At 46.5% G+C, this 27,377-nt stretch overlaps 1 protein-coding gene across 5 annotated transcripts in view; it reads left to right on the top strand.

Moving 5' to 3' along the window:
- Nucleotides 1-27,377, top strand: part of KYAT1 (kynurenine aminotransferase 1) — an 825,974-nt gene that overhangs the window by 556,185 nt on the left and 242,412 nt on the right. For all 5 annotated transcript variants that reach the window (XM_069609197.1, XM_069609195.1, XM_069609198.1 and 2 more), the window contains one exon: nucleotides 17,274-17,363. In XM_069609197.1, coding sequence (XP_069465298.1) covers nucleotides 17,274-17,363 — 90 coding nt within the window. The remainder of the gene's footprint in view (nucleotides 1-17,273; nucleotides 17,364-27,377) is intronic.

Below are 27,377 nucleotides of genomic sequence, written 5' to 3'. Positions count from 1 at the left end.
TTCCCGTACCGCCTTAGATGGAGGTTGACCTTTATTTATACCCCGGCCGCTCCTATCCCCCTCCGGGTTCCATGCTATGTTGAAATCCCCTGTGAGGAGGATCTCACCTTCAGCAAAGCTTTCTAATTTGCCCAGGGTCTGATGTAGAAAAGAGTCTTGTCCCGTGTTAGGGGCACCTATGGTGCTATGGTGCCCATTGTCATCACCTTCTGTTCCATCAGGACTTGCAGGAAGATAAATCTCCCATTTGGGTCTGCTAATGTTTTCAATACCTTCGCCCCCAAGAAATCCATGGTTGTATACTAATTGACCTTTTCACAATTGACCTCGGGAGGATTTACCTAATTTAGAAGGTCAATTAGGACATATATGCGGTGGGAAACCCCCTGCAACCCCCATCCAATCCAAAACCCCCTGCATCCCCCATCCAATCCCCTTATATTATTTATAATCCAAAACCAACCCAATACATATATAAAATAATATAAAGGTCAATTGTGCAGAAGGTCAATTAGGACCACGATAACTAGGTCAATTGTGCAAAAGGTCAATTGTAAAAGGTCAATTTAGGTAATACCAAATCCTTTATGCCCACTAGTACCCCTGCCGTTTTATTCCAGGCATTCGCCTGATGTATTTGTGAGAACTGGTGTATATGTAGTTTGACCATTGCCTTTTTTCATGTGCGTTTCCTGTAATGTTGTTATATCCGCCTGCCCCTTTTTATTTGCAATGCCACCTTCTTCCTCTTTACCGGGGTGTTCAAGCCCCGAACATTATGTGACGAGATTAGTAGCGGTCTAATCAATACAATTTCCTCTCCTACAACTTGTATCCATTGCCGGCTCCATCCCATCAGTTACTCTTATACACTTCCTTTGTGGTCTCCTAGGCCCCCGCCCTGCCCTTCCCTCCCCTATCCCCCCTATGAAGGCTCAGTATCCAGGAACGCCACCCTGACCGGTGGGGACCGGCCCACATTTCTACCAGGACTCCTAAGGCTGCACTAACCATCTAAGAAAATCCAAGCAGTGCCTCACTCCTTCCTTGTTCAGACCCGCATAATTCTACTAGCCAGCTTTTTTGAACCCCCTCTCTCCAGTAATATGCCCCGCTTTCTTCTCTGTTTACCAAGAGCTTCTTGTAAGTTTTAGGATGTTAAATCGATAATATTTACCGTTCCTCTTCTTCCTCCATGGATCCCTTTCAGTTTGGCCCATTTCTTTCCGTGTGCGGTAGACCATTCCCATGGCATGTTTCTCTGTTGTTACGCCCTGCGTCTTTGATCACTGGAGTCATCTTCTCCATCTTCCATTCCCAGTATCGTCAGACCCTCAGCGCTGGTGGTGGCTCTCTGTTGCCTCCCTTCCATGAGAAAGTCCGAAGGGGAAGGTCCATTTGTAAGGGATATTTATCCCCACTAAGATTCTTGTCACAGGCCCCATAGCCCTTCTTTTCTGGAGTGTGGAGGCAGCTAAGTCTTGAAACAGGCTCACCTGTGAGCGGTTAATAGATATCGTGGACTGACCACTGGCCGCCCTGCGTATTTTCTGTTTTTCTTCGTAGGAGGCCAAAGCAGCTAGCACGTCCCTAGGTCCGATACCCTCACTGCTCCTCTTAGGGCCTAGTCTATGTATCCTGTTGTTCCAGATTTGCTCGGGAGCGATGTCTGCTACCAGCGCTGCAAAGCACTGCTGCGATGTTGTTTTCAGGTCTGTGTGGGAGTTAGATTTTGTTAGGCCTTTTATTCTGATGTTGGACTGTCTAGAGTGTTTCTCTAGATCCTTGGCCTGAATTTCCAGATTATGCGTTGCGGCCGCAATTTGCTCTAATAATTCTGAATTTTGCTGCACCTCCTTGTACCGTTCAGGTAGGCCTTGATCAGTCAGATCTACCGTTTCCCAGGGAGTTGATTTCTTCCCCGACTTACTTCAGTGAGCTCTTTAACGCCTCTTTAAAATTGTCCCACTGTTCCTGAAAAGATGCTGTCAGTCTCTCTTCCATACCTTTCAAGCAGGTTAGTACATCGTCCTTACTGAGAGCCATTTCTTCAGATGAGGTATGAGGGGCCTCACTTCCTTCTGCTTGTTGACCCTGAGCGAAAGGCACTGTCTCCGCTGAGAGCCTTTGCCAGCACTTCTCTAACTGGCCCCCTCTCAAGCTTGCCTGCATCAACATTAGGTATGCCCCACCACTGCAGAACCCCTCCTGTAATGGCCTCATTGTTGCTCTAACTTTCGCTGGGAGCCCCACCTTCACCCTTAGACTCACACTTTTTTTGCTGGCGCTATATGAAAGCACATTAGTCAGGGGGAGCATCATAGGAGTTGGTCCCTCCTCGAGCCTGCAGTTGCTTGCTTGACTTTCTGCTAAGTCCCCCGGGGAGTTGGAGGGGGTGGGGGGGGGCAGGGGTGCGTAGTAACTATATTTATCCTTCCCTGAGAGGGAAGGAGACGCTTGATGTGAGATGATACAAGCGTTCTATGCCGGGGCTGGGCCTTTTACGGGGTTGTTCCACCTCTCCGGTCAAAGAGGCTGCACGTGGAATGCTTCTGACACCTTTGCCATCTCACTGACGTGCGGCTCTCACCTTACTCTGTCTGCCCGCTATCCTGTGCGGCTGGGAGCCGGTGTTCCATCTCTCCCTATGCCAGGGCAGCGTATGCTATCTCGTTTGGGCCAAGTCTCCGCCTATGATCCCATGCTCTTTCGCCCAGCCCAGGGAGGGGGTCTAGGAGCGCCTCCTGCTGTCTATCTTGCCCCAGAGTCTTTACTGCGCCGGCTCCATCCCTCCGGCCTATCACTCCTTTCTGCGCCTTTCCTCTCTCCACCCACAGCTTGGTCCTCTATTACCAGGGCTGCTGGAAGGCTGTTCCTCTTCCCAGAGTGTTGTCCATCAGCTTCAGTAATGCCTCGGGTTTAGGACTCTCTTCACCAGTATCCCTGCTGTTGCGGTCTATGCTCGATTTTTACCTCCTTTCATGGGCCCGGCCGGGTGCTCATGAAAGTGCGACTTCACTCTCCGTCGGCCATCTTGGATCTCTCAAATAATGTATTTTTAATTAATGTTTGCAAAGTAATGTCACTAGATTGGCCTTAACATTTCTATCTTGCTTTATTTGTGCATTTGTAGAGCACGTCGAACCCGCAAGTATCTCGGCGCTGGAAACAGTAAATACAAGAGGAAAAAAACAGGTAGCAAAGGTAATGGGACCACAGGTAGGGTGCACAGTGCTCTATAGGCTTTAGGAGTTTTTTTTGCACAAGGACCAGGAGGAAGGGTCATATCTGAGCGATAAAGGGAGGGCATTCCACTGTTTGGCAGCTACGACTGAGAAGCTGCGTCCCCCTGCCTTAGCTCTCTTGAATTTAGGCGCAGTGAAGAGGTGCAAGGTCGATGCCTGGGTAGGTCTGTTGGAGTGAGGTGTGGCAAGTTTGTTGGAGAGGTACTTCGTGGACCGTGTTGGGTAGGCGCTTGTGTTTGATGGACAAGGTCTTGAATCTGATGCAGTCCTGGACCAGAAGCCAGGGGATGTTGCGTCTGGCTGCAGATGTGTGTTCTTTTTTTTAAATCTTCAGTGCTGCTCGTAGGGCATTATTCTGTGTGACTTGAAGTTTTTTGATATTACGTGCAGAGGAGCCTTTAAAGAAGGCATTGCGGTAATCTAGTCTGGAAAGTATGAGGGCTCTGGCTAGCGTAATGCCACTGTCTGTGGTTAGGTAAGGTCTGCAGGCATTCATATGTTTAGCAGTATACACTGCTGAAGAGGCTGTAGCATTGACATGTTTGGTTAGGGGAGAGTGAGGAGTCTAGATAGACCCCCAAGGTTTTCACTTCCTTCAGGACGGTGGTGGAATTCCCATCTATAGTGAAGGATTTGTAATAGTCATCCAATGTGTTGAGTCAGGATTGTGTTCCCACCAGGAGGAGTTCTGTTTTGTCATCTTTGAAACGTAGTTCATGTTGTGCCATCCAGGTTTGGATGATTTGATCAGTTTTATTGAGGGCGTTGGTGTCAGTCTTGTGGTTCTAGGAGATAGGCAGGCTGATCTGCTTATGGTCCGCATAGTTGGTTTTGGAGATGCCTTGTTCGTCCATGCAGTCAGAGGCTTTGTGAAGATGTTGTCGAGTGTAGGTGAAAGACGCGAGCCTTGAGGCACGCCACAGAGGACTAGGGTCGGTGTGGCGGCTGCTAGATTGAAGAAGACTCTCATTGCGTGATTGGATAGGAATGATTCAATCCAGGCTATAGCTTTGGTAGAGAAGTGGGCTGCTGAGGAGAGGTGTTGGCATAGGATTTTGTGGTTCACTAGATTGAATGCTGCAGAAGAAGTAAAATAGCTAAGTTCCCATTGTCAATAATCTCGTCCATCTGGATTTTTATATCAAGGAGTGTTAGGGAGAATTCTCTGTAAAGGCTAATTTCCCAAACCTAGTGAGTCCCCCAGCAGCTTTGCTGGATTTTTGGGGTTTATTTTTTTCTCCTGCTAAGAGTGCGACTCTTTTACTCCCACTCTTAGACATGATTTGAGGTGTTCCTTTGTCTTTCCATGTGTTTTATGGGCTATGGGGTCTTTTACTCCATAGGGTCTCATGTGTTCTTGATGTGGGTTGCACAGCACCCTCTGTGCCGTAACCCAGGGGGTGTCGTAGCGACCCCCCAAACATAACTCCATACCCTGGGACTGACTACTGTCTCCCAGGGCATGTAAAGTCACCATTGGCTTTACTAGTCCCAAATTATGAACAGAAACCAGTACAAACCATCATATTGTGGACATACTGGTTGGGGCAATTCGATTGCCCTGGGGTCTGTTGTTTGAGGGGGCACGTCTCCGTCCCCTCTGAACGAGTTTTGGCTGGTGGCAGTGGATACTACTTTTTATATTCGACCGCGAATATATCTCTATGGGATTTTCCCATTGCTCGAGGCTACGAACTTTAATTATTTAATTCCTATAGCCTCAAACATACCGCCGGTTTATTTATTTAATATTAATTCACCGGTTGGTATTTTTTGCCAGAACTCGATTCTAAAATGGCGTTTGTGTTCTCTTCTGTGACTCCAACCCAAGTCGAGCCCTTTGTTCCACTTTTTGGCAGGCTTCTCCACAGAAGCCTCCAAAAGTGGTGCCACTCTGTCTGGGTACCACAGAGGGTGTGGGAGGGGATTTAGGCACCCTGGACTGAGTTGCCTTGGCAGCTCAAGTCGGCCGGCTCACCACTTAGCATGTTTGATTGACAGCTAGGCTGAATGAATGGGGGTTTGCTGCATAAAAGCAGGGCTTTGGGGACTGGAACTTCAGAAGTCGCCACAGGACCTAAGAATCCGAGCAGGGAGAAGCTGAGCCGACCTGCAACGACGACGCCACCGGTGGAGCCCTGCTGAACCGTCTCACCACTTTTCCCGACGACAGAGGAGATCTCCAGTCCGGAGAGTCTTCTTCCGGTGGGGATAACCAGTTTTGCCTTCTTTTCACCTTCCTGGAGCATCTCGTGGCTGCCTTGCCCGTGCCAAGCACCCCGGCAACTGGAATACCACGGTTTACCACTACCTCGAATAGAAGGGTAGTACCTTTTAACTGAAGAACTCCGCGGCTGGTTTCTTCCCTGGCAGTGCAACGGCCTTCATCTTTCCTCCACGGCGAGACCGCCTCTTCCTCTGGACGAAACACCGACTTGCACCCGCTGCCAGGAACAACTGCCCCCGCTGGAGCCTCCTTCCCACTTAAGGTACTGTGTCCTGCCTGGCTTTCCTTGCGACAAATCTTTCGGGGTGACAGTAAAGCCTCGACTTTCTAACCTGGGCTGGCCTGGGACAACCTAGCTAACTTTTCCTGACTTTTATTTCATTCTTTGTGTGCAAACTATCTACAAGACTCTTTGGGCATAACCCCACTGTGTGAACCTGGACCTCTTCTGCTTGCTCTCTCCAAGAATGGGCCTTGCAATTGACTTCCTTGCTCTCCAGTAGAACCCTGCCTATCCTGCCTTACGGTGGTTCTTTAAAAAGTATTGAAATTTGTGTGCTTCAATAACTCTGCCTTTTTCCCTCCCTTTTTAATAACTTATTAGAGTGCCATCTTATGTTAAGTGCTCACCTCTGTCTGAAAATAAGTGGTGTTTCTCATTAAGACTTGTCTAATAAGTAATCAGGGTTGTATGTATATAATAGTGACTGTGTGCTGAATTTACTTAGCTCTTTGTGCTAGTGTAATTTACAAGTGTGTCTTTAAAGAAATAATTATATACTTTTACACCAAAGCTCTGGTCAGTGTTTGCTTGTGCTACTGTATCTCTGTACCTATTGTGTATACTCTATATACTGCCTAACTCTTCTTGAGGGAAGTCTGACTGCTCAGCCACAGCTACCAAGTGAATCTGTGTGGTACAGACTGCTACCAAGTGGGTTTACTGCCAAACACCTGTAGTCTTAAATCTTTTGCAGTGGTCCCTAAGGGAACTGTACAGGTTTCCACCTAATACTGTTGTACAGCGGTGGGATTTGTATTGAGTATACATTTTAGTGCGCTTATAGATACCTTAGTGCAACTAACCACAAAGCTTAGCACTAAAGAAGTTATTTTCTAAAACATGTCAACTATGGAAAGCTATAGTCAAGAGTCCCCTGTTACAAAAACTGCTGATTGTTTAACAGTTCTCTGTAAGCATAAGAATCTCCTGACTAAAGGCAAGAAAATGGAGCTAATAGAAAGGTTGTTAGCAAACCAAAGTCTGGATGGCGGTTCAGAGGAACCTACCACTCCAGCAACTGTAGATAACAGCAATGATATTGATATGAATGTTAGTATTGATAACTTTGAGTCAGAAGCAGAAGAGGAGGGGGAAGATCTTAGAGTTGTCTCCCCTGGGCCTCTACCTGCCCTGCCAGCTGTGCCTACTGGACCTTTACCAGGTCCCACACTTAATCCGCAATATATGGAACTAGAAAAAATGAAGCTTGAATTAGAATTCAAACGAATTAATGCTCAAACAGAACAACGGCACCAAGAACTAAGGCTCAGAGAAATGGAGCTCAACCATGAGCTAGAAATGAAAAAAATGTCTGTAGAAAGTGCTTCTCTCTCCAAATCCTCTAGGAGTTCCAGTCCCAAAAGACCCCGGATGCCTAAGGAGTTGGTGGGTATGTATGAACCTAAATTGGATGTGTTGGATTGGTTGAGTTTGTTTGAATATAATCATGGGCTCCAGAACATTACAGGAAAGGAGTTACTTTCCTGGTTGTTCTCTAGGCTCCCCCCTGTTGCAACTGATGTGGTAATGGAGTTGGGGGAGGAGGATAAGAAGGATTATGAATGTGTGAAACTAGCTTTGATAGCTAGATTTGGAAGACCCCTTCCCAGTACCTTAAGAGGTTTAGGACCCTCAAAAAGAATGAAGGTACCCCTTAGGCTACCTGGGTGAGTGAGTGTTTGAAAAACTTAGAGGGATGGATTAAGGGTTACAAGGTGAACACTTATGAAGGAATGAAGAATCTTGTAATGTTGGAGTCAATTTATGATGCCTGCTCTCCTGAGCTCAGACAGCACTTGGCTGATTCAAAGGAATTAGATCCTAGAAGACTAGCTAAGGCTGCTGACTTGTGGGTTGCCAACAGGGCTACTCACAAGGATTCAAGGGTCACTCAGAAAAAGGATGAGGGAAAGCAGCCACCAAAAGGGAACCAAGAGATTTCTAATACCTCCCAACCCAAAGAGGGCCCCAAACAACAAAATAACCAGGGTAAGCCCCAGGGTAAACCACAACAGGCTAGTGTACCTTCTGGCCACAAACCAGAAGGAGGTCAGGCCAAGCCACCCTTCCAGAGAGCATTTGGAACATGCTATCTCTGTGGGGCAACTGACCACATCAAAGGAGATCCCAGATGTAAGGGTAAACCTACAGGGATCAGCACAGTCTCCTTAGCCTTCACTCCTGAGGAGGAAGTCCAAATGGCTAGTGCTCACCTTGAAGTCTGTGCTGAAGGACCTCTGGGTCTTCAAGCAAGTGTAACCGTAGAGTCCATGGGTCTGGTTAGTGATCAGAATAGGAGTGTGTACAACTCCATACCAGAAAACTCTAAAGTTTATTATATGGACAGTGTGGACTTTTATTTCATTCTTTGTGTGCAAACTATCTACAAGACTCTTTGGGCATAACCCCACTGTGTGAACCTGGACCCCTTCTGCTTGCTCTCTCCAAGAGTGGGCCTTGCAATTGACTGCCTTGCTCTCCAGTAGAACTCAATAACTCTGCCTTTTTCCCTCCCTTTTTAATAACTTATTAGAGTACCATTTTATGTTAAGCGCTCACCTCTGTCTGAGACTAAGTGGTGTTTCTTATTAAGACTTGTCTAATAGGTAACTAGGGTTGTATGTATATAATAGTGACTGTGTGCTGAATTTACTTACCTCTTTGTGCTAGTGTAATTTACAAGTGTCTTTAAATAAATAATTATGTACTTTTACACCAAAGCTCTGGTCAGTGTTTGCTTGTGCTACTGTATCTCTGTACCTATTGTGTATACTCTATATACTGCCTAACTCTTCTTGATGGAAGTCTGACTGCTGAGCCACAGCTACCAAGTGAATCTGTGTGGTACAGACTGCTACCAAGTGGGTTTACCGCCAAACACCTGTAGTCTTAAATCTTTTGCAGTGGTCCCTAAGGGAACTGTGCAGGTTTCTGCCTAACAAGGAGCTCTGTCTCTATGACATGGTTAGGGTGGGAGCCGGATTGACGCGAGTCAAGGAGGTTGTTCACCTCAAGGTATTCTTTTAGCTGTAGGTATGCTGCTCTGCCTAATATTTTGAAGAGGAAAAGGACGGTGGTGATGGGAAGTGGGATAGAGGCATATTTTAGATTGTTTGGGACGATGCCTTGAGTGAAGGAGTTGTTGATGAGAGAGGTGACGAGAGGGGCGAGGTTGCACAGTCTCTGATAAAGGGAGCAAGGCATATGCCACCTTGACACCTCGAAGGTTTCGGGCCTGATTTTTGTATTTATTACCATCAAAATAATTGATTATATTAAAACAATCTGATTATTTCAAGTATGTGACTCAAATCAAATGTAGAAGAGATTGGTGAGCTTAACACCACAGTTACCAGGAGCTACTTTTGGCTCCCGAGGCCAACCAATGTAACGTTATAAACTAGTTCATTGATAGCCAGGCACTGCTTGTAATGCCTGTTTACCCAATCCTAATTCTAAGCCCTATTTGTAATGAACTCACAATAGTTGAAGAATCTAAGAATACATTTGGAGCAGCAGACATACAAAAATCTTTCAAGGCTGGACTACTACAACAGCCTCTTCCTCAATCTACCTAAATCCTCTCTTTACCCCTTCAAATAATCCAGAATAGGACTGCAAGACTTAACCTTGACCTCAAGCCCAGGGACTGCATCTCTCAAGCCCAAACATATCTCCACTGCTCCCAGTAGCTTTGAGGATAAAGTTCAAGAACCTCTGCATCATCCATAAGGATTTCTGGGCCCAGGGACCCCACTAGATCCAACTCTTTCCCTAAATAACTCCCTCTTAGAGACCTTCAGTCATCGAGCTGCAATCTTCTGCAGATCAGATACTATGCCAAGCACAGAGTGTGGGGTAGATCTCTTTCCTCGGCCGGAGCATCCCTCTGTAATGGAATCCTTCCCCCTCTCAGGCTTCTGCCTGATCTCCTTAAGTTCCGGAAGATTCTCAAGACCCATCTTTTCTCTTATTAATTTCCTTCCCCACTCACTAATGCCCCCCTCTGTTACATGGGCTGGCTGCCTGGTCCCTTCTGAGCTCCACATGGCACCAGGCCCCCTCTGCCCAGTACACCCCAGCACCCTGTCATCCTGCCCCCCACCACACCCTTCCGGGCACCTTTCCCCTGACAAGCCTGGCAGGATGTGCATCCCTACCGAGCCTGGTCCACCCCCGTCCTCATGCTTCACATGTGGTCCTCACTCCCTGCATCCTCTGGCACTTGCCCACCTGGCCTCCCCTTAGCACTTGCCTAGCCCCATTGGCCCTCTTCTTGTCCTCCTCCCTCCCTGCACTTGTATACCTCTCTTGCCCCGCTCCTCCCTTCCACCCTAGCATTTTCCCTTCTGCCCCAACCTACACCTCCTCCCCTCCCTACACTTCTTTTTACTGTTCGTGCATGATCCGAATGACACATGCCTAGTAGGACAGTTATAGTTGTTTTCTTCCCTGCCCCCCTCCTTTTTATCTTGTGGCACATTGAAACACCAGTTTTTGTATAGGTGCTTTACAAATAACCAATTAACAAAATAAATGAAGTTTAACCTCGTCGGAAAGTAGGAGTCATAAGTGGCTGCAGAGAGCAATAGACCAAAGGTTTATGTGCCACAGTGTTAGCCAACATTGAAATAACGAGTGAAGGAATATGTCTTGCCAATGTGCACTATGAACATGCACCTGTGGCCTTTGTACATTTACATCTTACTATGGAGGCCCACATGTGGAGGACAACCAGGTGCGCATGCATCAATGCAGAAATCAATATGATTGCTGGAATAGATATACACCGAAGCCAGTAAGCCTTTCAAAACTGCACTCATTCGAGGCATGCTGGAATTTTAGTGATGCAAACGTTTTTTTGTTTATTGTTGCTCATTACACATGTTGCTCTGGCTGCAACAGTCCACCCAGCATGGTGCGAAATCACCCCTTCTCGGTCCGTCTGTGCTCACTATATATTAACCCACTGCTTTTGTATTTGAATTCTGCTCATTTCCGAAAAGAAGTGGCCCACTTTGTCACCAAAAACCGCCCTACACTATTCATTTTATTTTTGGGGCATTGCCCTATTGAAGTATAGGGAAATTTGAGTCTGTCTGCACCTCGTTTAGGGTCATCTTTTAAAGAATATGTAAATGTTGTGGGACCAGGCGCATTGGTACCGTTCAAATGGAAGTAAATATTTTCATATGTGGGATACTTGAAATATTTCGTTGTTTTTCACTGTTCAATTTTGTAGCACGTGTTCCCAAAACAAAAGTCCCTCTGACACGCTGTGAACGCTGGATGAAGGGTCGCATTATGTGTCCTTGAATCCACCGCACTAACAATTTGAAGGCCAAAATGTGTCGAATATCCACAAAGAAGTGATAAGATTTACTATATTGAAAACGTACCTAGGAATGTTAAGATTCTATTACTGGGATACTGGGATCTGTCTTTCGAAGCGGTTGGTCATCCCTCACATAGGGAGAATGGAAACACAAGACACAATGTAAGTAAAGTTTTAAATAATATTCATGCAAGTGAGGATGGCAAGTGTGCAGTATGCTACATGATTAACTTTGTGACGGATGAATGTTCAATTTCACGCAAATAATAGACATCATATGTGTTAATAGCACCTTAAATAGATAACATAAATATGTACTGTGATATATAAAATTATACATTGGGTACTGAAATATATTTTTGCATTCTCGATTTTGCATAGTTATATTATAATGTGCGCCTGTCATGGGTACAGTTTACTGGTCAACAGCTTTTTCATCCGCAATTGGACAATAATCATCAATAATGTATCTGTGAAAACCATTATCTGGGATGATCACCAGACACAAATTTCTCCTTCTGTGGTTGCAGTTATAAGGAGCAACATGGCAACCTATAGGTTCTGAAAACGTGCAGATGTGAAAGTGTTGCATTTGAAATTTAAACCACTAATTTCTTCTCTGTAATGGAACGCCACGTGCCTCGATCAGAAATTGGCGATGGAAGATAATAACTTTCTGTGAAGAATGCAAAGACTAGGATCGATGGACGGAATCAGCATGATAAGATCAGCGTTCACACTTAAACAAAAAATGAGAACCATGCGATGTTCGCTAGCTATAACCTCAATTGGAATAAGTTAGCAATGTTTTCGTGTACTTAATTACCTCTTTTCAGCATTATGTCAAAATTAAAAGTACTTGTCACGCTCCCGGCTATTGCTGTTTTATTAAAAATAAACAGTTATCATTTTTGTGAAAAGTAACAAAAGTTTTGCATCCGTTGTGGATGTGTGTGTTTATGTTCCTGATCTGCGTTAGATAACGTTATTGTAATGCTTACCTTAACTCTGCGGGGACACCCACTTGGAACTGCTTCACACTGACTCTTCTCAGTTAGCTATGTTTCTACACTCTCTTCAACTTCCTCTAAACAAGGACTCTCTATATAAAGTACAGAAGATTTCTTAGTGTGTGGAAGTGGACTATAACCTTGGATACCGCAAAAATATTCTTATTACAGTTGGCATGCACAACACTCTCTCTTTATTTAATTGTTTTTACCTTAGTTTCTTTTTGGGTGAGCTCTCCATCCTGCATCTGCGCAGAGGCTCTAGTTCTGTAGTGTGGACTTCCTGGCAAGGTCTTCCTATGGCAGTGTATGTGGTGTGCTACTCTTGGTGGATCTAATGAGTTGCAGGGCAAGATGTTTTGCAGGGTATCCAGTGACAATAGCGCTAAAACAGGGAATACCACAAAACAAACGTGAGAAAAATGCCTGCAAGGAAGAAGAACCCCTGCCCCAATACAAAGTGAGTGGAAGACTGAATAGAAATTCCAAATCTGATGGTTTGGGTAGATGACACCAATGGTAAAAGTGACCAAGGAGGTGTGTGCTAAATGACAGTAGGATTTATATAGTGGGACCAGGAAGAGCTACTGAAGACCACGGAAGGCTGCGCAATGAAAATTGGGGAATGGCAACACCATAACCAGAAAACCAGTGGAGCCCCACTAGTAACTTGGACAGAATGTCTAGTATTGCAATTGGAAGTATGCCCGTAGCATGAGGAGCATGAACGTGACTCCAGGCACAATGCGCACACTCACCGCGCTTCGCATAACGCGTGACAACCGATGCATTTAAACATAACATCAATTTTGAGCAATTGTGAGAGAAACTGATACTTGCGGTAGGGCGCCTCTGACAGGAATCATGCGTATTGAATGAGGCAATACTAACTGTGACTGAAAACGGAAAACTTCGGTGACTAACACATGTGACAGAAAAAGGCTGTAAATTGGCAAGGAATGCGATTTAAAGCTGAAATGGGAATACAATGGAACGAATGGCACTAAAACACAGGGGTGACTGGAACTGTAGACTGGACTGCGGTAAGCGTTAACTGCAAGCAGAAAGACGCAAAGCGCGGAACACTCGAGGGGAGGGGCTTAAATAGGAACAGAATGATAACATCTAGACCTACACTGCATACAACCCGGAATAAACTAGGCGGCCATGTTTGGAGTCAGGAAGTAACTACCTATGCCTTCCCAGAACCCTGAGCTGCTTTCCCATTATCCAAGAATGGTAAACAGAAGACCAATTCCTTTTGGAGGCAATTAGAGGAACCTTTTCAGTGATCATGACAGTTATCACGTTGGTTGTGAAAGGTTACGTTAGGCTACGCTACCCACTGACATCATTAAAATAGCGGGAGCTCATCGTGAGCATCTAGTGATGTCAGCGTTGGGGGCGGGTGATCTGAATTAGTGCCGTGAGTGCACTTGAACTGATGGATCAACAGATAAGATAAGCTCAAGATGGCGGTACCCGACCCATCATTTTCGCAAGTGTTAAAGTGAGAAAACCTTGGGTAAGTTGCCTTGGAATTTTTTTTAAGAACAATCAATGTATGACCAATAACATTTCTGACCGAACTACCCCTTTAAGTGGTTGGGCATTTGCTGGAAGTCCATAGCACTGGAATAGTAACTTGACTTTCGTGGCTATTTTTTGGGAACCCCTCCCAATGTTGTTATTACCCAGAACATTGATTGGAATTCTTGACCGTGCTGTGAGCATCCGTGCACTTGATAAATATCTGGCAGTTGATGTGGGTACCCGGGCACTCGAGGGCAAAGCCTTGCATATGATGTGAGTATATGATCTTTCAAGTCAATGCTCAGAACATTTAGTGAGTACAAGAAAATACCATACATGATTCGACTACCTGGCTACTTATTTGGAATTAGTATAGGGGCGGCGGTAGGGCCTTTCAACCAGTTCAGTTGAATGGGGCCTTGGGCCTCTAGAGGGCTCCTAGCAACTGCCCCCATGTTGGCAGTCAGCAGTCTTATGATACAGAAATCTTTGCATTTCATTCAGACTTTAAATGTCAGTGAGCACATCACAAGCAGAATTTCTTGGAGCCCTTCAGGGCGATGCCTTGGGCCTATGTGGTACCATTTTCTCTACATTGGCCCCTTTCTGACAAAGGAGGACTAATCAGGAGATGGTCAGCAAACATTAGGATTTATTTCTTGTTAAGTTCAAATAAGGATCACAACCACCACATCTGTAAATAACAGTTAAGAACATCTGTTTGATCTATTGTATGTTGTGTGTTCAGTTGCTGCACTTGTCTTAGTTTGTATGTGCCCTATTCAGTGTTCTCGTCATACCCTTTGTCATAGATTATTTTGTTGTTATTTTCACTTGATTTGATTGTGATTACTAGCCCACCACAGGTTATTTTTTAACACACAGGCATAATAAAAATAACAATTAAAATCACAAAAAAGAGAGAAAATAACACGGGTTCTTTCAGTGAAAAGTATCTTTATTATTTGTTTTTGGTCCCTTGTATAAATGTTTAGGAACCAACATTAATACGTTGAAATCATGCTTTTAAACTATGTGGGCACATGTTGGGAACCCACCCATGTATTTTGAAATGGGCCTCCAGATCTCCTTTAGCCGGCCCAGAATAGCTGTATTTCATATCATTAGGAAGCGAAGGATGTGAATACCCACTTTATGCTGAGAGTCCATGGGTATTTGATGGCAATGTCTTTTGAGAGCCTAAGCAGTTTCAACATGCTTACACCAAACATAGTAGGTGTTCCAGTGCTTCTTTACAAAGCACTTGCTGACACAGTTTTGCAGCTGAACATCGATTTATCACAGTTTTCTTCAGCAGGCACCTTAACCCCCTGAGCTATGCCAGCCAGGTAGCTGGCTGAGATTAGCACTCGCTGCTGTGAATTCTGAATACCGGCCAGGCCAACTTCATCCTTATCCTTCTGAGTTCGCTAGATTGGGTACCATTATTTCAGTTTAAAATGACCTCTTTTTACGTGCAACACAGCTACTGCTGTAACAGGCACTATATAAGATAACCGTTATTATTCGTAGATGACATATATTGTGCATTGGGCATCAGTGATAGACATGACCTTGTCGTGTGTAGAGATATCTTTCGCCCTTTAGGGCTGTCTTGCTCCCCTGTATCATACACGTGTACAGTTTGGTTTGTGTGTATTATGAAGACTCAGTGTTATTTTTGACAGTCTGCTATTTTGGGAAGGCTGGGGCTGGTTGACATACATGTAGCATATGACTGAACGTGTCCCAGCCCAAGGGTCCTGTGAGGGGCACTGGCTTTCGGGAATCCACATATTATCATCATAGCAGAGCTGCACTGCTAAGCAGCCACTCCTGAGTTCAGTGTGTTGTTTCTCCCGCTTGTTAAGGGGCCATAGCAAGTCTTTCTTCCTCCCAATGTCTCGAGGCACCCTGCTAAGTCTTAAGCCTTTGGAAGGAAGGGGTGTGATTGCACCCAAAGGTGCCCTTGATGATGTTGCTCCTCCCCAGCTAGGACAGAGTAACTTCATAATATGATTCCTTATAGGAGTGCATATACAGTAGGACTGGACACCAAACGAGCAGTCAAGTTGGAGACTCAAATGGGAAAAGGAGAGCTGTTTGCACTAGCTAGATTGGGTCTCACAGACAAATACAATTACTGTGAGTATCCTAGCCTCACCAGGCCAGCTATATAGAGCCGTATAAAGAGGGGGTGGGGGGGTGGCAGCCTGGATGCTGGTGACTCCCTGTTCTGCCCACAGCCAATCCTGTTGTGTTGTTGGTGGGAGAGGGAGTCTGTGGTTCACTGGTGTGTTGGTTGGCCAGCATGCAGCATAGGCTGCATTTGTTTTTACTTTATTGGCGGGCAGGCATGGTGGGGCCTGTTGCAGGCCCAGGGCGTCTGTGGTGGGGGTACCAGCCCTAAATGAGGGTTGAGCTGGAGCCCCCGTTTCTTTCCGGACCTTGCTAGGCTTGCCCACCTCTACCTGAGACTAAGCCATGACCACTCTCTCCATTGTTACCTTGATTGGGTTTTGGCTAAACTCTGAGTCTTCCTGTTCACCATAGCTAGGGTGGTCTCCTAAAATCTGTCCACCAGGGTTCATTTTAGAAATCCATCTTAACAACGAGAACGGAAGAGGATGAAAAACAAGGAGGGGGTTGTAAGAAGAGAGAACCAAGATGTGCCCATGGGGCATGAAGAGGGCGGAGCAGCGAGCGTGTGGTGAAGCATTGAGGAAGTGCATAAGGAAAGACAGATTGCAGAAGAGGGGATAGCAGATGCAGGAGAGGGTCTCCTATGTATGGAAATGTTGCTGTCCATTCCTATGGAGAGCAAGCAATGGACTTCTGACAATGAGGTGAGGGCCATGAGAGAGGGAGCTGATGAGAAAGTAGTAGTCTAGCATCTTAAGTAAACAAATCCTGACTGCCTCTTGCTGAAAACTTTGGTGTTTTGCCCCACCACAGGCCCCAGCTGCTGGCCTCATGCAAGCCTCATGAATGAGCGCTCTTGGGCCTGAGATCAGAAACCAAGTGCTTGTAGACGCCCAAGATGAGAGGAAGATGAACTGAGTGCACCATCTAAGGAGACAAAGTGGTGCAGGGACACTCAAACCCCAGCAATGTGAGTGACTGTAAATTTGCAAGCAAGAGCTGTTGGGACATAACTGTCCATATGTTTGGCTCAAATGTGTAGCTAACCCAAATAAACGTTGTTTGAACATTTCAGTCTGTATTGATCCTCCTCGGCTTTGTGACTGCTCCCACTGTCCCTGTGTAACTGTGAACAGATTTACCATTGAAACCTGTGTAACTGTGAACAGATTTACCATTGAAACAGTTTGCAGCCATGACTGATCACCTGCTGCCCTGTCTGTGATTGAGGGCTGATCATCCCCTCAGGGCACTTTCTGTGACGGAGGCCTCCTCATCGTTTTAAGCTAATTTCTGTGTCCCTGGGCTGATGTCCGGTTGTCGGTGTCTGTGGCTCTGGCCTGGTCTCTTTGTCTATGACGGAGGGCTGACCTCCCATTGTCTGAGCTCCCAGTGTCATGTTTTTTTGTAACTGGTGTTAGAGGGGAGGAGGGAGAGGTTCTGCCCTTGGAGCGTACATGCTTTTTTCACATCACACTCTCCCTCTTTTCTTCCTCAGGTCGGCTGGGCTTTGGGTCCTGATCACATTCTGAGACACCTACGGACCGTGCATCAGAATTCTATATATCACTGTCCCACTGCTGCACAGGTAAGGGACAGAGGTATTCCTGAAACATTTTTGTGTGTGTAATTTGAGGAGCGTGGTCCTAAAAGGAGACCCTTTAGAAAACCTGCTGCTTGGGTCCAGAGGGCAAAGAATCAAAGGTCTGGGGCACTTTCAGACTATCTTGATGGGGAGAGAGCTGGTTGTAGAGGCTTCACCTGTGGAGGGTTAGGTGCTATGTAAGGTACCGAAGGTCCGGGTTCTTTCAGACTAACTTGATGGGGAGAGAGATGGTGGTAGAGGCTTCACCTGTGGAGGGATAGGGGCTATGTAGGGTATCGGAGGACAGGGCTCTTTCAGACTAACTTGATTGGGAGAGAGGTGGTGGTAAAGGCTTCACCTGTGGAGAGGAAGGTGCTATATAGGGTATCAAAGGTCCAGGTTCTTTCAGACTATCTTGATGGGGAGAGAGCTGGTGGTAGAGGCTTCACCTGTGGAGGGTTAGTTGCTATATAGGGTATCAGAGGTCAGGCCTCTTTTAGACTAACTTGATGAGGAGAGAGGTGGTGGTCGAGGCTTCACCTGTGGAGGGGAAGGTGCTATGTAGGGTATCAAAGCTCTGTTCTCTTTCAGACTAACTTGATGGGGCGGGAGATGTTGGTAGAGGCTTCACCTGTGGAGGGATAGGGGCTATGTAGGGTATCGGAGGTCCAGGCTCTTTCAGAGTAACTTGATGGGGAGAGAGATGGTGGTAGAGGCTTCACCTGTGGAGGGGTAGGTGCTATGTAGGGTATGAAATGTGAGGGCTCTTTCAGACTAACTTGATGGGGAGAGAGATATCATTATTATAATTATATAGTGGTAAAGGCTCACCTGTGGATGGGTAGGTGCTCTGGGTAGACTATTTCGGAGAGCCTTGGGGAGAGAAGGAAAGTACTAAAGAGAGGGAATGTCTGCCTGGAAGCGGTTATGGCTGGTAATGCTATGTCATGTTTGTTGCATTTAAGCCAGAATTCTTATTTTGGGGATTCTAGGACCACTTTATAGGGCCCCTCAGCATTGGGCTTTCCTTCCTGTCTTTTCTTGCTTCCTGGATCTTTCTGGTGGCCAGGGGGGCTTCTCCTGAAGTCCCCCAGCCATTAGGGCCCATTTTACTTATAGGGCATATAGTATTGCATCGCCCCTAAGGAGCCCAGTCCCACCCATTTCTGCCCTAGAATGACTGGGTCACTGTAATTTGGTTTTAGGGACTATGTTGGTGGTGCTTTAATTTTGACTTCACCAAGAGTGTAAGCCATTTTACAGCATTGGTGGCACACTGCACCTTTTTGGCAGCCATTGGGGTACCAATGGGTTTTTAAAATCCTGCCCCTAGCCATTTTGTTTTCTAGAGCTTCCATTTATCTATATGACCACAAGGTGACCTAAAATGGCCATATTGACCATATGGGCTCTTTGAGAGCCCATCATGGCACCCTCCATACTGGTCCTAACTGGATTATGCTACCAGAGGTCCCTGGACTAGCCCTCTGCCCTCTTGTATGTGGGGATGGCTTTGGCTGTGTGGCATTCCCAGTGAGCAAACAATATGGTTAGTCATCTGAGCATCTGCCCCCACATTCATTTTGTGATTAGGTAGTTGGCATTTGGCCAAGCCTCTTTAACAGAGGTATGTAAGTTCTGCCTACCCAAACTCACACTCTTGTTGCTGTGTTCCTGGAGCTTGGAGGTGGCAAGTCTGCCGACCTGCTGTAGGATTTTTCCCAACAATTCCTGCCATTTTACCCATTTTTAAAGTGCTCACTTGGCAATACTGGTTAAGTGATGTGGTCCTCGGCTTATCCCAGATGTGGGGTTTTTGCTGCCAAAAGTCAAGTGCAGGCTTCTTGGGTACTCCAGGTGATTGCCACATGTGGTGGTTCCAGCCCCTCCCTTTAGGGAGTGCTTCTAGGCCGTTTTCCTGCTGCATCCTGCTGTTTAGTGCCACAATCCTTCGTTGGTTTTGTGGGTTGCTGCAGGAGTCATAGCAGTTTGGGACTGTTTGCTGTCATGCTTATTCCATTTTTTGTTTGTTTTTTCTGCTGCTGAGAGGGTGCCAAGCCCTGGGAACGGGATCCTGAAAATCTGTGGACAAGAGTGGTTTACTGACCAGGTTTTTTCCACTGACGTATCATCTTTGCGGTCCTAGAAAAGGTGATTGTTCACAATATTCCCCCATGAGCGTCTCCCTGGTCCATGGTAGAGATTCCTGGGAGGCGAGTCCTAACTGCAATTCTCCATAGACTTGCATCGGCCGTTCCTCCTGTCCTGCACTACCTTCTTCTGGGGTCCTTGTTCCGACCTCACAACTCTTCCTTCGGGGTCTCCTTTGACTCCCTGGGATTGATTGTCGCAGTATCTGCACCTGTGGGCTAGATCTGTGCTCTTTTACTTTTTCCCCCTGTAAGGAATTCATGGTGGCAACAGTAAAGACAGACACAAGTGATCACAGTTTAAGGGTGTTTATTTAACTGTATGCAGGTTGGAAAAATGCCTAAAATAAACCTAAAGCTAAGATGGGAGCAAGCTACGACCATCAAATAATAATAAGGCAGTCCCAGTAATGTCTTGTCAAATAAAAAGGGCCTATACTGAAAAAACTATTGCCAATCCTTACCACTAAGTTACAAAAAGAGTGTGGGATAATGTTCACCAGAAAAGAAAGAAGTGTTCACAAAATGATAACGGTATGGCGGGGTCTCCATTCCCCATGTATTTTTAGTACGGGACAAGGTGGGACTCCTGAGCAAAGCACACTCCTAGGCCTCTCCATAACAAGGTTCACAAGTCTATGGGCCTCATTATAAGTTTGGCGGTACGGTGCCGACGGTGCCGGTAAGGTACTGTTGGCACCGTTCCGCCAAACTACAAGTTTTGCTCACGGGTGCCTGACAGCTCGACGGGTCTGACCTGGCGGGCTGTGCAGCACCCGCGAGCAAAACTCACGGATGCACTGACACCGTTATCAATGATGCCGGTGCATCCATGCTTTACATTCCCATTCTGACCTATGGGGCAGAATGGGGATGGAGGATGGAGAGCGCGGCATTACCAGCACGGGCGAGCGGGTAATTACCAGGCCGCAATGCTCGTAATGGCCCGGTAATTACCCATTCGTGGATGCCGGTGCCGGAGGTGAGTTTGGTGGTAGCCGTGCCTGTAATACAGGCACGGCTACCGACAAACTCATAATGAGGCCCTATGTCACGATAGTAGAACCTTCAAGGGTCAAGTCTCTTTCCTCAAAGTCTCTTGCCTTAGAAGGTCTGCTGGATCAAAACAACAAACAAACAAACAAACAAAAGATCCTTCGGTGGACTTGCACTGTGGGCGATTGCTCTTCGCCCCTAGGATCTCCCTCTGCCGGGCTCGGATCCTCTTTGCAAAATGGGCCTCCCTCCGTCGGGTTCACCACGGCTTTCTTTAACACAGTTCATGATTTGCTAATTTTCATCAGAAAGTGTGGGTTCCCTTCTCCTAGCTTTCTTTCGGCATCACACTTGCCTTATTCCACAGTTCACAATCTTATCAGAAAGCGGGGTTCCCTTCCCCTAGCTTTCTTTCGGCATCCTTCTGTCGGGTTCACACTTGCCTTATTCCACAGTTCACAATCTTATCAGAAAGCGGGGTTCCCTTCCCCTAGCTTTCTTTTCGGCAATGGGTCAGAGACTTTCTATTGTACAAGGGATTTGACGTGACCCTTGTCAGACCACTCTGACATCTCACACCGCCCTTTCCTCGTCGTGTGCTCTTGTGCACTGCCTTTTATCCCTGTAGTGAAGATAAAGGGTTGTCAGGTTTATTTACATTATTGCTTTTCTACATAATTTTTTTCGACATTTTCACTGTCGACATTATTGCATTCGACATTATCACTGACCACCGTGCGTAGTTATTGTCAATTGCTTGACTCTGCCTGGCCTGTGTGTAGGGACATGTCAGGTAAACGGCTCTGGTGTTAGTCCGTTGTCTGTTACAGTGTAAGAAAGTGTTTGTGTCGGAAAGGGTGGGGGTAGAGCTTCTAAATGTCTTACAGGGTAGGATGGGGAAAAGGTGTTACAAGGAAGGGGGTACCGCGTCCCACCCGTCGGTATACCATTTCAACTCCCTGAAAACCACCCATCCAGGTAATTCTCCCCCACTGGTCCACCCACAGGAACTGGATCCAACCGCGATGGCTGTGTCCTGGCCACCTGGATGACAGATCTTCGGGGACTAGCGGGTGAGACACCTTCAGGGTTCTCACACACCCCTTTATTTTTGGGGTTACTGATTTACTTTGGTGGTCAGAGGGGCTTTTGCTGATGGCCTATAAGGTGCTCAGTCTCAAGGGTTCCTCTATGGCACCCTAGTTGTGCCCTACTGTTGGGGGAGTTTTCCTAAAGTCCACCTGGAAGTCCACTGTGACCAAAAAGTCACAGGAGCAAAGAGAAGGGGGGTACCTGCAGGTAAGACTCTATAAAACTATCCCTTGGTATACAGGTCCCCAACTCTTAGAATAGGTCTGTACTACCCAAAGGATTGGTAGAATGACAGAGCAGCCAAGCTTATCTTATGAGGGGAATGTGAGCTGTGGGTAAGTACAATTAACCCAGTCAATACAATAGCCCAAAGAATCTTTTACACACTGAGGTTATAGTAAAATATACATAAAAAAGAGGTATTTATTGTGTTTTTGGTTACACATCACATCACTCGATATAAAAGAGGGAGAGTGTACAATCTAGCCTTGTTTTGTTTCAAAAAATGCAGTCTAAAACGCAAATGAGTTGGCAGCAGGAGTTGTAACAGGGCGAGTGAGGCAGCTCCTAGCTTGGGTAACGCAATACTGAAAGTTGCTCCTTTAACTGTGTGAGCTCCCTCGATGAAGAAGGGCAGAGCGCGCAGTGTCGGAGCGTGAGTTGGCAGCAGGAGTTGTAACAGAGTTTGGACGGAGTTTGGTAATGCAATGGGCCTCATTACGACCCAGGCGGTAAGTTACCACCTGGGTCGTACCCTTACCACCATGGTGTAAACTATGTTTACACCATGGTGGATGGAGGATTTACCACCCCATTCCAAGGTGAGTGGGGCGGTAAATCCCCATTTCCCATTTACCCTTCCCCATTCCCATTTTTGCCCCATAGGGCATAATGGGAGTGGGGAAGGCGCTAATTACGCCACCGTAAATTACGGTGGCGTAATTAGCACCATGGTCCCTTAGCGCCATGGATTTTAACGCCTGCAAAAAGCAGGCGTTAAACTCACCATGGCGCAAAGGGACCTCGGAATCAGGCGTTAAGGGTCGGCGCCGTTTACGGCGCCGTTAATCCTTTAACGCCTGACTCGTAAAGAGGCCCAATGTTGCAGACTTTATGGTACTGAGCGGTCCCCATACCCGTCGACAGCTGAAACTCTTGGATGAAATAGCTTCAGCGCCCATTCCTACAAGTTTATCTGAGGTGAGTGTGCTCTCTCCCCCCGCCCCCTGACCACCTGGACTGCGAACCAGATATTGATAGGGCCCTTCCTCTTAGAAACACGACTCCGAAGGAAATAGTTGATTTATGTGTTTGGGAGGTTGGAGCGGGTGAGCAGACCTATATGCCAGCAATCACGATGATTATGGGAAAAGCAGCACAGTCAACCTGCCCGTGTCTCGATAATGAGGGTAAGAGGAAAGCAGTTGTTTCAGTGAACACTGAATGGCAAAAAACAATTATTGGGGGAAACCCAACTGGAAGACAAAGGTCAATAGAGGCCCCTGAAACCAACATTGTGAAGTTCGCTGAGACCCTGCAGGTGCCTTCGGGGAATCACCTAAGAATACTTAAAGAGAAGAAGAATACGATACAAAACGAGAATCTGCATTTGGAGGAGGATTGTGCTTTTAATGAAGGCATCTTCTCCCCGGCAGATTCTCCCGGTGTTGAACGGACATACAAGCCTGTACATATCCCAAATCAATCGGGATCTTTTTTTAACATGATTCAGATATCAAAGATTTAGAGGGGCAACATTCTATGTTGGCAGCGCAGCTATCCCGCAATATAGCCAAAATAAAAACAACAATAAAATGGCAAAGGAGTTTAAGCAATAGCAATTGTTAGACTCCGAACCAGCTGGGGAATGAGGAATTTCCCTCAAAGCTTGGACCAAAGCCCATGCCAGGAAACCGACTAAGAGGGGGGTCTATGATCGATTCAACAGGCCGAGAAGTGAGGAGTTCACAGAAAATTTCTCATAATGACCCCGTACTGGAAGTTTCTCTGCAATTGGAGGGAGCTTTACAAGTCACTCAAAGTTCTTCTTCCTTATCCTCTGAAGCTTCACAAGAAGGATTGGGGTTCCAACCAAATAGAAACCCTTGTGAGTCTTGCCTTTCACTTGCTGCTACTGCCCAGCTGCAGAATAACATGATGTCAACTGTAACGATCACCTAAGCTCCATTTACAAAGTTATATGAAATAATGAATGATATGACTATAGATCAGGCAACTTTATTGGCTATGATTCATTCAAAGCTAATATTTTTAGAATCTTTTGTGACATCAATACAAACAAGACTGGACAGAGAAGCAGAATTATCCTCTCAATGTCAAGGGGAGACTATATGATCTGGTGAGAGGAGATGAGGCGCACAAAAATATCATGATGGATACTATTCTGGAAGCTATGAAGTGGATGGGATCTCTACATGATGAAGGCAAACTAACACCGCCCTTAAGAGAACTATCGAGCTTCCAGATCAATCACAAGTAACTCTGTTAAAAGCCCTGGAGCCCCAAAATGTCAATGCCCCAGAGGGGGCTCCCACTCTTACTCCACGGAACAGCAACGCTCAAATAAATGAGGGGGTTGAATCTTTCACCTCTTAATTTCTGGGGGGTATTCAGATTGATCCAGTGGTTGGAAAGCCTGGCGTAATACAAGGGCAATGGCTGCTGAATGATTGCATAGTGCCAACCGCTAACTACATAGAGCTCTTAGAGCATGAGAGGGTTGGGCCTTCGGCGCCAAAGCAGAAAGAACCGATTAACAACGGCCCAGTAAAGAAGATATTTTCTATATTCGTAAACCCAAATAAGTTGAAGCAAACAAACTGGAATCAACAAAAAAAGAAAAAGAATATGCAGCTGTTGAAAATTGATCAAGAGCATTCGTGCGGAAATCTGCAGGACTAGGCCATCGCTATTGGATCCAGTTCCTGATGGTGGACCAGTGCGAGAGGATCACCTGGATGAGGGGTCCGCAGGGAGTGGGAGTGGGACACCGACGGGTGAGACGCGGTACCCCCTTCCTTCTAACACCATTTCCCCATCCTACCCTGTAGGATATTTTGAAGCTCTACCCCCCCTTCAACACAAACACTTTCTTACACCGCAACAGACAACAAACTAACACCAGAGCCGTTTACCTGACATGTCCCAACACAAGTGTCAGGCAGAGTCAGGCAATTGACAATAATCACTGTAAGGAAATCATGGTGACAACAGTAAAGACAGACACAAGTGATCACAGTTCAAGAGTGTTTATTGAACAATGATTGCAGGGTGGAAAAACCCCTAAACTAAACCTACATCTAAGATGGGAGCAAGCGTCGACCATCAAATGAAAATAAGGCAGTCCTAGTGGCATTGTCAAATAAAAAGGCCTATAAGAAGAAACCTTTTTGCCAAACCTTACTACTAATACAAAAAGGGGTGTGGGATAGTTTTCAAGAAAAGAAAGAAGTGTTCACAAATAATAAATAGGTCAGGATGCGCTAGCTTGGGTCTTACTTCCCCACGTTTTGAGCACGGGGTAAGGTGGGATCGTGGAGCACAGCACACACTCAAGCTTCCTCAGCACGAGTCGACAGTTCTGTTCCAGTTTATAAGGAGCCTTGGTGGTCGAGTCTTGTTTCCCTTGAAAGTGTCTTGACTTTAAGGGCCTGACATGTTCAAATAACAAAACAAAAGTTCCTAAAACGAAAGTTTGTTTTTTGTTTTCACTCGGGGTGAGGGTTCTTCACCCCTGGGTCCCCCTTATCCGGGCACAAACCCCTTTTAACTTCCAGCCTCCCTCCACCGGGTTCACTATGGCGTTTCCTTCCTTCACAAATCTTAATGTCTTTTTAAACAGTTCCCGTGGACATCCCTCGGCCGGGTTCACTTTTGTCAACACACTTTTTCTTGGGACTTTAGACTTGCCCCTTTCTCATCAGCATCCCTCTTCCGGGTTCACTCTTGCCAACTTCACATTCACATTCCCTTTCCCTTTTTGCGGGATTCACTTCCCTTGCTTTCTTTATAGTTCTTAGGTCAAAGGCTTTCGACTGTACAGGGATTTTGCTCAACCTCCTTTATGACCACTTTGACCTATCTTGGCAGCTCTCCTATGGCCTTCTAGTATTTGCAATTTCACTCAGACAGGGATCGACCGGAGTCTCTCGAGATAAGCACCCAGGTGGTGCCGGTTCACCTCTACAGCTGGTCTCCCCTCAACCCTTTTACAGTTTCTTGAACTTGGTTCAACTTGGCACTTTGCGTTTTTCATTCACCACAGCCTGGTTCTTATCGACTCTCCCCTCGACTCACCGGCTGTGATGAACCCCTTGGCTTTCCTCGTAACTTGAGTCAAGGCTGGTACCACAGAAGCAGGAGTCTCTCTCGTTCTGGCTTATCAGTGTCGATACGCTCCGTGTACCATTGACATCTGCTGTAGCACACTTGGGCTAATGTCCTCGGCCTTACAATACTTTCAGAGGAGGGTTTGCAGGGTTTCGTTGAAAAGGGTATGGTTGTGTCTCTCCTCGTCAGAATCTCGATATTCGCTGCCTTTCTCCTTCTCTTGAACTGCCGGGTCTGAATAGCTGTCTCATTGTGCGGTCTGCCTTGCTCCTACTTTGCTCTCTTGCTCCACCTTTTATCCCTGTGGGGAAGGGAAAGGACCGTCAGGCGTGCGTAACTCTTGTCAGTTGCCTGACTTTGCCTGACCCTTGTATTGGGACATGTCAGGTAAACGGCTCGGGTGTTAGTCTGTTGTGCGAAAGTGTTCGTGTTAGGAAAGGGGGGGCATTGTTTTTGAATTTCCTACATGGTAGGATGGGGAAAAGGTATTGAAGGAATGGGGATACAGCGTCTCACCCGTCAGTGTCCCACTCCCCGAGGCCCCCCCTTCCAGGTGATACTCTCTCACTGGTCCACACTCAGGAACTGGATCCAATAGCAATGGTCGTGCCCTGGCCACCTAGATGACAGATCCCCAGGGACTAGTTAGGGAGACACTATCAGGGTTCTCACAACACACACACCTGACAGCCCTTTACCTTCTCCACAGGGATAAAACGCAGAGCATGAGAGCACACTACGAGCAAGGCCGGATGCACAAGGAGACAGCTACACCAAACCGGCAGTTCAAATGGAGGAGAAAGGCGGCGAGACCTCGAAGGACAATGAAGGGGGAGCTGCCCTTACCCTTTTCAACTCAGAACCCGCAAAGCCTCCGAAAAGGGAATTACAAGACCGGGAAGTACAGCTGACGTGGAGAGTGACTGATGTCAATGGTTAACCGGGGCCTCCCGCATTGATAACACAGGTGGGGAGGCATGCTGGCTACTGTGGTACCGTCCTTGACTCCAGAAGCAAGCCAACCCAGCGTACCCGACACAATCAATAAGTCGGAGGAAGCTGATGGTGAACCGAATAATATTGAGCCCAAGGTTGCAAGCAGCAACATTATTTATTTATAAAAGCACAGAAGCCCGAAGGCATTGTGGCGCTGTTACAAGACAGCATACTTAATTAAATAATACATTCTTGGTTACATGCAGAATGCAGGAATTAACGGGAGAGGTAGGGGGCAAAAGGGGGAAGGAAGGCAGTGTTAGTTGAACAGTGTGGTTTTTAGCACTTTCCTGAAGGCTGGAAGGGAAGTCTCAGCTCTGAGTGTGTTGGGTAGGGAATTCCAAAGTTTGGGTGCTATATGTGGAAAGCCGATCCCACCTGCTTTGGCCCTTTTGATGGGAGGGATGCGCAGTCGGTTAGTTTGGCGGGATCT

The sequence above is a fragment of the Ambystoma mexicanum genome, chromosome 8 (assembly GCF_040938575.1).
Source record: "Ambystoma mexicanum isolate Mex_15411 chromosome 8, UKY_AmexF1_1, whole genome shotgun sequence".
NCBI classification, from domain to species: Eukaryota; Metazoa; Chordata; class Amphibia; order Caudata; family Ambystomatidae; genus Ambystoma; species Ambystoma mexicanum.
The sequence above is the reverse complement of the archived record's forward strand: the minus strand, read 5'-3'. Positions and strand labels throughout refer to the sequence as shown.